This window comes from Aythya fuligula, chromosome 2 (assembly GCF_009819795.1).
Source record: "Aythya fuligula isolate bAytFul2 chromosome 2, bAytFul2.pri, whole genome shotgun sequence".
NCBI classification, from domain to species: Eukaryota; Metazoa; Chordata; class Aves; order Anseriformes; family Anatidae; genus Aythya; species Aythya fuligula.
The window spans coordinates 79,363,598-79,373,034 of NC_045560.1; the positions used below are offsets into that span (position 1 = coordinate 79,363,598).

General features: G+C 42.1%; 1 protein-coding gene across 2 annotated transcripts in view; it reads left to right on the forward strand.

Annotated features, from left to right (window-relative positions):
- CDH20 (cadherin 20) overlaps nt 1-8,257 on the forward strand; it is a 112,481-nt gene extending 104,224 nt beyond the window's left edge. For both annotated transcript variants that reach the window (XM_032182597.1, XM_032182599.1), the window contains exons 11-13: nt 838-955; nt 6,748-6,999; nt 7,320-8,257. In XM_032182597.1, coding sequence (XP_032038488.1) covers nt 838-955; nt 6,748-6,999; nt 7,320-7,819 — 870 coding nt within the window. In that variant the 3' untranslated portion in view covers nt 7,820-8,257. The remainder of the gene's footprint in view (nt 1-837; nt 956-6,747; nt 7,000-7,319) is intronic.
- Nucleotides 8,258-9,437: the final 1,180 nt, after the last annotated feature.

A 9,437-nucleotide genomic window follows, 5' to 3' on the forward strand; every position in this document is an offset into this window, starting at 1 on the left:
ATTTTGAAAGCACACTAAGTGGGACTTCTGCCTCATTTCAAAAAGCTCTGAAATTGGTTCTGATGCGCTAAATAAGACTTTACGTGTCTGTCATTTGTCCCTGAATCCAAAAATAGCTTGGGATGCAAAAATCCAGGTGAAGACCTGTTCTTTGTTCGAAAAGATGTTAAAATTTTTATTGAGACAGAGTTACAGCTCACCGTGCTTCAATCTGTTATACCTACTTCATCAAGCCTCCATAAGTGAGGTGACAAAACTCTTCCTAGATTTAGTATTTTCTTAGTTTCTCTCCTTAGTGTTACTCGTTGCACAAGCAAAGCATCTGCATAGTTGCATTTTCTCTGTTTTTATTGAATTTTCTTTGTTTTCCACTGACTTCTTGGGAAGAGCTTAATAGATTTAAAATTGAGAGTGATAAAAAATCAACCTTGAGTCCTTTTTTACATGTAAAATGAAGCTGAATATAAGCATGGGCTTTCTTACAAGCTCCCTAATACATGATGTATTTCCTGAACACCCTGGAGCCTCAAAAGAAGAGAAGAATGTGTAACAGAAGATAGGGACACAAGGGAGAAAAGTGTCTGTTATTTGAACAAAACTGGCTGTCTCCTCCTTTGTTTAAAAGTGATTTGCATGATCACAGTAAAATAAAATGAAGCCTGTGAGGTTTTGAGTCTCTTCTTGATTCATCTGCTGTGCCTCTGCAATAAACTTTTATTCAAATGCTCCAAGTTGCATATATGTACATATATAAATATACACATGAACTTATTTGCTTGTTTAGATTACATACGTTTTGCTTCTCACCTCCTTCTGCTTTGCTCTCGTTTTCTGTAGCTGATCCAGACAGTGAGTGCCATCGACCGGGATGACCCACAGGATGGTCAGCACTTCTACTACAGCCTGGCTCCGGAGGCAGCCAACAACCCCAACTTTACTTTGAGGGACAATCAAGGTAATCAGAGTGGACATGGGCAGTTAGCTACTCTAATTTCTAATGTCTGAGTTGGACTTGAGAGGCTGTGACTTACAGTGTTTGATAAGACTGCCATTTCAAATAATACCAAGTGACACCTGCTCCTTAAAGGCAGAGATAAAATGACATATTACTTAATACACTTGAAGGTTATATGATATTTCCTTCTCTATAAATATTCTCTAGCAATAGGCCCCTTTTTCTTCTCCAAGGAAATGTGCCAGTGTTTTGTGCAAATTCAGATCTTGTGGTCAGGCTGCAGGCATCTCAGATTACCAGAGTGGAAATTGCATTCATTCAAAAGGAGATGCTTAAAGGTAGGCTAGAAACTGGAACAGGGAGACAAATCTGAAGGAAATTACATTGCTCTTTTTTGTAGTCTTCATGTTTTCTTCCAGGCACTGAAAGGGAAGGTTCTCGTATTGTTCCAATCTTTTTCCCCAAGCACTTTTTTTCTTCCTCTTTGCACATCCTCATTGAGTGCCTGGGAAAGAGAGGGAGGTAGGGAGAAGATGCAGAGCCTTAGGGGGTGACTTGCACTACAGCTAAACATCAACATGAGATGGGTTAAGCAGAAACTGAAATACCAGTGAGGGGGACTCATGGCCAAACACTGGCATTTGCATATCCACACCAGTGGAATTTGCTTCTTTTGGGGAAGTTTTTGTTGCTTTGGAGCCTGCAGGAAAAGCCTGCTGTGAGCATGCCTTCACATCACTGTTGCTGATAGAGGACCTCCATGGGCAAACAACAGTGCCAAGGTCAAGTCCACATCAGCCTTCATCAGGGAAGAGGGATGGCCTCAAGTGAACTGGTGCACTGAATGTTGGTATGAAGGGGCTGGATGTCAGTAGGAGCTTAGTATGCAAAGCACCACAAATCAGCAAGCAATTCTGTTATAAATGGGGGGAAAGGCACCTGCAGCATCCGTGACCAGTCTCCAGGCAGAGTGCTGATCCTACTCCCACGTAAGCACACATGCCTACTTGTCGTACTTATTTCCATAAGCTCCCATCTGTGCCTCTGCAGGCATATGAAAGAGCAACATATAGGCCAATAAACAAGCCCCTGCCTTCACTAACTAAACACATCTTAAAAGATGCTGCTTGCAGAGCCCTGGAGCCCTCCTCCACAGCATATTAATGATTTTATATCCCAAAAGCATTTTTTTCTGTAAGGTCCCTGAAGTCTCCCCGCACCGCTTCTTGCATCTTTATCCTTCACTCTCTCATTGTCTCCCTCTCTTTTATTTTTGAACATATATTGCCAAAATAAATAAGCAAATAGAACACAACCACTGCTAAAACATTTGGCAAACTAGGCTCATTTCATCCTGAGGGCATTGTTCTAAAAAAGGAAACTCGCAAAATTCCCAGCATCAGATGCACTTTTTCTGTCTAAGGCCATACTTGCTGTAATTTATAGTGACAGCAGTGACTGAATGGCTGTGCCTCCTGCTTTCTCTAAAATACCAGTTTTCCAGAAATATATATCACAAGAAGCTTAGGGTACTGTTGGTTACAAATCTGAAATAAAAATGTGAAGTATCAAATCACTGACTATTTGACTATACCTATTAAGGGTTAATTTACTGCCTCAGCAATTTGGAGTGCAGTAGTCACTTCAGTAACAATAATTTATATTTCTATTTTCATCTAGGGACCCCTAAGTAGTATATAAATTATATGACTTATTCAGAGGGGTTTAGATACACTGCATGTCACAGGGTGGCAAGACAAGGAACAGAACCCACCTTGCTCCTCACAGCCTGTGCATCTAACCATGAGACAGCAGTACTTCCCAGGCTGTGGGAAGACACTGTGAAGATTAGCAATTGTGCTGATTACTTGGTCGTCCCATACAGTGGTAAGAAAAACTGCAAGACATGCAGCCTTCCTGGCAACAATTAAAACCTTGATTTACACCAAGCAACAGATAGATCATGGTTTGCATTCTAATGAGCTGTTTTACATATTTCTTTGGCCCTTGTCATTTATAGTCTCTAAGAACTACTTTAGGCTATTCATTCTCCCCATATCTCTGGCAGACGGAGAAATCCTATTGTCTCCACTTCGTAGACGGGGATCTGGGGCAAGGAGAAATTAATCTGCTTACATGCTTGGTTCCCTTTGAGTTCAGTAAAATCAGCAGGCAATAGACATGTAAGGATCTGCAAAGATCTGGGCCTGAATGACTTCTCAAGGACATACAGAGTATATGTGATGAAGCAGGGAATTGAATGGGGATCTCCTGTCCCCTTGGTTACTGACCGAGGGCATCAGCAATCCATCTTCATCCTGATTGTAAAGCCATGTGAGATTATTCTGGGAAGCAGCTGGCAAAAGAGACTTGCTGTAAGAATGAGATGAGCAACGAAAGAGCCTTACCGCACTTCCAGATTAAACTCTGAGCTGATCTCCTGTTGACCCTTACCTGCTCTCCTCCATTTTTGGGTAACAGGAATTAATGAAGGTAGTAGCCATTTTGATGGATGCAGGCATCAGGGTCGTACCACCATCAGGACTGTCAATGGAAGCCTCTAGCAGTCTTCCCCATTGCATTTAAATTTGTCCTAGAAAAATTGTTAGCTATTTCTTCCTTCCCTACCCTTCTTCCTCCTACCTTTCAGGTAGACCCTGAGGTCTACCTCCTGGTGAAATATTTTGTCGTATTATTAATAACCATTCCTAATTATTGCAATTAGTTTTAAAAACTAACAGAACTTTTAGGCTAACCGTCCTCTGTCACTGTACAGACTCATGCAGAGATTAAAAACAAGTCTTTCTTGTGAGAGGAGCCTAACTCTGATCTTGGCGTTTGGACCTACACAGTGATTACTTACCCCTGACCTCTCCAGGGAGGTAAATCGCTTCCAGTGGGGCAGAAAATGGCAGGAAGAAGATGCTCCAAGGCTTGCTGTCACAAGCACACCAACTTTCATGCCTGGAAGAAGTATGGTTTTCATGCTCAAGGTGATCTCAGGGGCATGGGGACCCACCACACCATGCTCTTCACTGTCTCTGCTCAGCGCCATAGCTAAGTGCTACCATCCAGCCCTCTGCGAGACAAAGTCGCTGTAACTGGAAGCTGTGATGCAAAAATACTGTGCATTCTTATCATGCTTTATTTTAATATAATGAGGCTTTCATGTCCTCACAAGCCCTATTTTGCTGATGGCTGGGGCTTAACAGATATCAAATTTGGAAGAAAATTGCATATTCCAGTTTCTACCGTGCTGCATCCCATTCCAGCATGTCCTTTGCACTGCAGCAGCACATCAAATCACATTGGCTTTTGATGAGTCACACAACAAGCTTTGGCAAAAACACACTGCAGTTGTGGAGTAACAGGTAGAGTGATTCCTTAGGGATGATTTGGATGCCTGCCTAGTACAAAGCAAAACAAAGCAAAAGGGATGAAACATTATGCGGAAAGTCACCAAGGGAATTACATAGCCAAGAATATTTAAGACCTAGATGATACGGTCAACACATCACTGCAAAAATATGTATATATATGTGTATGTATATATATATATATATATATATATATATATATATATATATATATATCCTTCAATATTTGATTATGAAAACTTGTTTCTCAGCCTGGAAAAAAAAAAAAAAAAAAAAAAAAGACATGCTTAAAAAATTTGAGATCTCTCACTAACTGATTTTGCACAGCTTCAGTCACACTCACTGCCTGTGATTTTTTCTACAGGCAAAGTACGACCAGCTCAGAATAATGAAGTCTTTTTCCTTCACAAAGAGCAATTTCGCATAAAATGAAAGTTTGCTGTCACCTGAATGGAATTTGTGACTTCTATTATAAGCCAGTTTAGAGAGTGAGTCTTTCGCCCAGGAAAGAGAAATGCAACCAAACTACTACAATGTTAAGATGACTCGGACATTTCCACTGACACAGCATAAATCCAGACACTTTGCCATTTTCTGCCCTTTGGGCTGCTTTTCTCATGCTATATCAGGCTCAGTGATGAAAATATGTGTTTTTAATCCTGGGAAGCATTTACTAGAGGGCACATAAACCAGCCTGAGGGTGAGAAACCACGTGTGTGTGCCCCAAGAGGGAGGAGAGGGAGGCTTGCAGGAGAACACACACCCCTTGCCCATGAGCCTTGGCAGCTGCAGGGTGCTGATCACCACTGCATCTTGGCACACATCGGTGGAAATGCGTCTGTCTATGTCTGTACACACCAGCTGCACATGTTCAGAGCTGCACAGTGTATTAAAAAGTGGTAAAATCAGCAAACGCTGACACATTACCAGTTTTAAGCAACTTTGGGGATTTCATCCTGCATCTGGTGCTACTTGGTGGTTCTTCTCAAAGCCCCAGCTCTTGGGATGACATGATTTAATGAGACAATACAATTTCATTACATATTCACAGAGACATGTGCACACTTCAGTATTTTACACTTTCAGAGCGAAAGCTTGAAATCTCATTGAAGTGTAAGAAATAAAAGATCATGAGATTGCTTTTAAAAACGGGTCACAATTCAAACTAATCTGATGAACCATGGCTGTAGGTCTGCCAAAAGTGGAAGTACCTTTGTTCCCTATCTTAGCTGGCCCAAGATTTGTAAACATGTTTGTACAAAGGGCCAATTTTCTGCAGCTTCCTTTACATAACCTGGTGGCCCAGATCACATTGGATACATTCAGCCTTGCACTTTCCAGAAGTCTCTGAGACCATAAAATTTGAAAGTCAGCACAGGCAAAATCATCACAGACCTCAAAGGGTTTGCCATGGTATTTCTGAAATAAGACTTGAGAAGGACAGATTCCTGGATCCATTTTCTTTCTAGTTAGAAAACTCGGTGCACAGCTTGAGGAATCTGAGGGAGGGAGTAGAGAAAGAAATTCAAAAGCCATTGGGAGATGCTGACTTTTAAAGAAAAAAACATGATGAATATGGAGGAAAAGCCCTAGAAGTAGGAATTACCCTTGAAATGGAAATTAAAAGCAATTTTTAGGTTGGTCATTCTCTTAACTCTTTTGTTTCCACAGCATCATTTTGATTCATTTTGTTTCAAGTTCTTCTAGAAGACAGGTGGTAGCCACACTAAATGAAGCAGAATGGTCAATCAAAACAGAGTAATTCTGGCAATGACGACAAAGTAGTCTGACTTTTTTCAATAGCAAAAGTGTCAATGAAATTGCGTGTATTTCATTGAAAAAATGTTTAGCTGCAAAATTTTCAACTCACTGCTCTTTCAAATAGCAAGCTGTATTTTTTTCCCTTTGTCTTCTTATTGCCTCAAGCAGATGGCCATGCCACGTATCAAAAAACATAAAGACAACCTTAACATGTCCACAAGGGTTATACACCAGCATCCCCAAAATGCTGGCAGCTCTTAAGAGCAATGTCTAGAAAAGCTGCTGAGCAAGAACAAACAGGGACAACAAGTTTCCCTCAACTGTTCATTTCTGTCCTGCCTTTTGAAAGCTCTTCTAGATAAATCTGAAGGCTGTGACTTTGCTCTGGGCACTTCATGTCAGAAAGGGTAAAAACAGCTCGTAAGGTGTGTATGCCTTGGAGGTTTCGAGCTGTGGCCTGGGAAGATATTGGAATAAGGGATGCAGAGGCAAAATGCTGAATGGTGACAAACTGATTAAAACCAATACAAAAAAAGATAGGAGGGAAGACAAACGGATGTGGGCCTAGTGGTGATTTTTTTTTAACCTTCCTTTTCTTCTGAACGTATTTGCTCTGTGTGTAAGTTCTTCCCTCTGTTTGTTGTCCACCCCTAGACAACACGGCGTGGATTTTGACAAGGCGCTCTGGCTTCAGACAGCACGAGCAGAACACCTTTTACCTCCCCATCCTGATCAGCGACAACGGCCGCCCCGTGCTGAGCAGCACGGGCACGCTGACCATACACGTGTGCAGCTGCGACGATGACGGCATGGTGATGTCCTGCAACGCCGAGGCCTACGTCCTTCCCGTCAGCCTGAGCAGAGGGGCACTCATTGCAATCCTCGCCTGCATCTTTGTCCTGCTAGGTAAAGCCTTGGCTGCTTGCTGGGAGGGGACAAACTCTTCTCTTCTGGCTAGGGGGTTGCTTTCTAGGAAAGGGTGTGTCAGAAGGAAGTACTGAAAGCTGGGCATCTTGCCTGTGCTCTCCACAAACGTATTTCCTTTCCTTGTCCAGACCTTCTATTTCCCCTGTTACCTGCTGGTGTCAAAAGCACTTTGGTTCCCTTGTTCAGACTCTTGGTTCATGAGGTATTACTTCAACACACACACACATTCAACACACATGAAAGCCCCTGAAAGATCTGCCCTCTTACTGATGGTCCTGTGTCTTGGTTGCCTCCTGCAGTGCTGGTGCTCCTCATCCTCTCCATGCGGCGCCAGCGGAAGCAGCCGTACATCATCGACGAGGAGGAGAACATCCATGAGAACATCGTCAGGTATGATGATGAAGGCGGTGGGGAGGAGGACACGGAGGCCTTCGATATCGCCGCCATGTGGAACCCACGGGAAGCCCAGCTCGTGTTAAAAAACAGGCAGGACATGCTCCCTGAAATAGAGAGCCTCTCCAGATACGTGCCTCAGGCGTGCGTCATGGACAACAACGTCCATAACTACGTGCTCGCCAAGCTGTATGAGGCTGACATGGACCTCTGGGCTCCTCCCTTCGACTCCCTCCAGACATACATGTTTGAAGGGAACGGTTCAGTGGCAGAGTCACTCAGCTCCCTACAGTCGGTGACGACAGACTCAGACCAGAGCTACGACTACCTGACGGACTGGGGGCCACGCTTCAAAAAGCTGGCCGAGATGTACGGTGCCACGGACAGCAGCGGGGCTCTGTGGTAATGGGCGAGGAATTGCAGAGGGGTTTCCATGCGAAACGGTGTCCGATTAGGTCCATTCTCATCAGATGCTTCCATGGACATGGGTGAGGCCTCCTAAAATAGCAATACGGTGCTTGAATGAGAATGGGAAGAAGGGTGTGAATGAAGGTCTCTCTGGATCAGCTTTACTCAGTTAAATTAAGTCATGTTTTGAAACAATGAGAAGCAGAAGGAAGAAAGCTTTTCCTGCTTTTTTACAGAAAAAAATGGGAAGTTCCACTCCTAGAATATAATGACATTACTTTTCTTCTCTCTCCCTCCCCTATATATGGCAGCTTACTGAGCTCTATACATATGGGTTCAAAGACCTGTAAACTCCAATTGTAATCTCCAGCTCACTGAGAAATTATCAGCACAGAAAAGAAAATAACCCCACTGGTTATTTCCCCCCCCATCAAAAAGGAGGGGAAATAAAGAAGAAGGAGAAAAAAGAAAAAAAAAGAAAAAAAAAAAAAAAGAAAAAAAAGAAAAAAAAAAAAAAAGAAATGCTTGCTAACAAGAGAAAAAAAAAAAAAAAAAAAAAAACAAAGAGCAGAAAATTGAAATGGGGATCTCTGAGGTCTCTTTGTAAACTAAACCTCCTCTCTCTGTTGCTATCAGAGTCCTTTTTTTAAACCTTTAGAAACAAGGCTGAGATTTTTTTTCCACCTGGCTGAGAGGGCTGGGGAAGAGGCTTTGAATTTCTGCTCTAGTTTAATGGCTGATCTATGAGTCATTGACGTTAATACTAATCCATCTCCTATCAAGTTTGTGTAAATTTATTCTCCTCTTGACTCTTTAAAACCATTACACTGCTAAACTGCTCAGAGCAAAACCAGAAAATCTGCCTCTTTTGCACTGTAGATGTCTCTTCCACGTGCCAAATGTGAAGATTAGATTCTACCAATGAAAGCCAAATAAATTTAAAAAAAAATAAAAAGGTAAAAAAAGAGAAAGCTATATTTGGTAACTACATGGGTTAGATGGGCTTTCCTAATCTGTGTGAGGTCAATCCAAGGGATGTTTACATACTGTAGATAACCTACTTGAACAAATGCAGTATTATAGACCAATAAATGGATGTAAGAAAATTACATGTATAAGTTTTGTATATTTGTTAATTTTGGTAATAAATATGATGTACTGCATACAGTACGGGACCTTAGCACCTCTTTTAATAAAAGTTAAACAGAAGGGAAAGTCTGATGGCAATTTATTGACTACTTTGCACACAGCACTTAAAGCTTATCTGTGGCTTGTCACATGCCTCAGGCATCAAGAAGAAATGGCTCATCAGCATTGTGTCAAGGAGACAAGCCTTCAGTTCGCAGGTTTGAGCAGATTGCCTGCTTCTTTTATTGATGTTCACTTGGATGCTGCCCTTAGCAGTGAATCGGCTCATGTGTAGCCCATTAGAGTAGTTACATTTCTGATCCATCTGAGTAAAAAGAAAGTCTTGGCTGATTTTTTTGGAACAAGCTGGGGCATTGAGAAGGTTGGATGCCAGTTACATAGCTCTGACAGAAGCTCATGCCTTCAGAAAAATGATGGACTATAACATGCAATATTCATTAATGGTCAATTTTACTCTGCAACCAAGG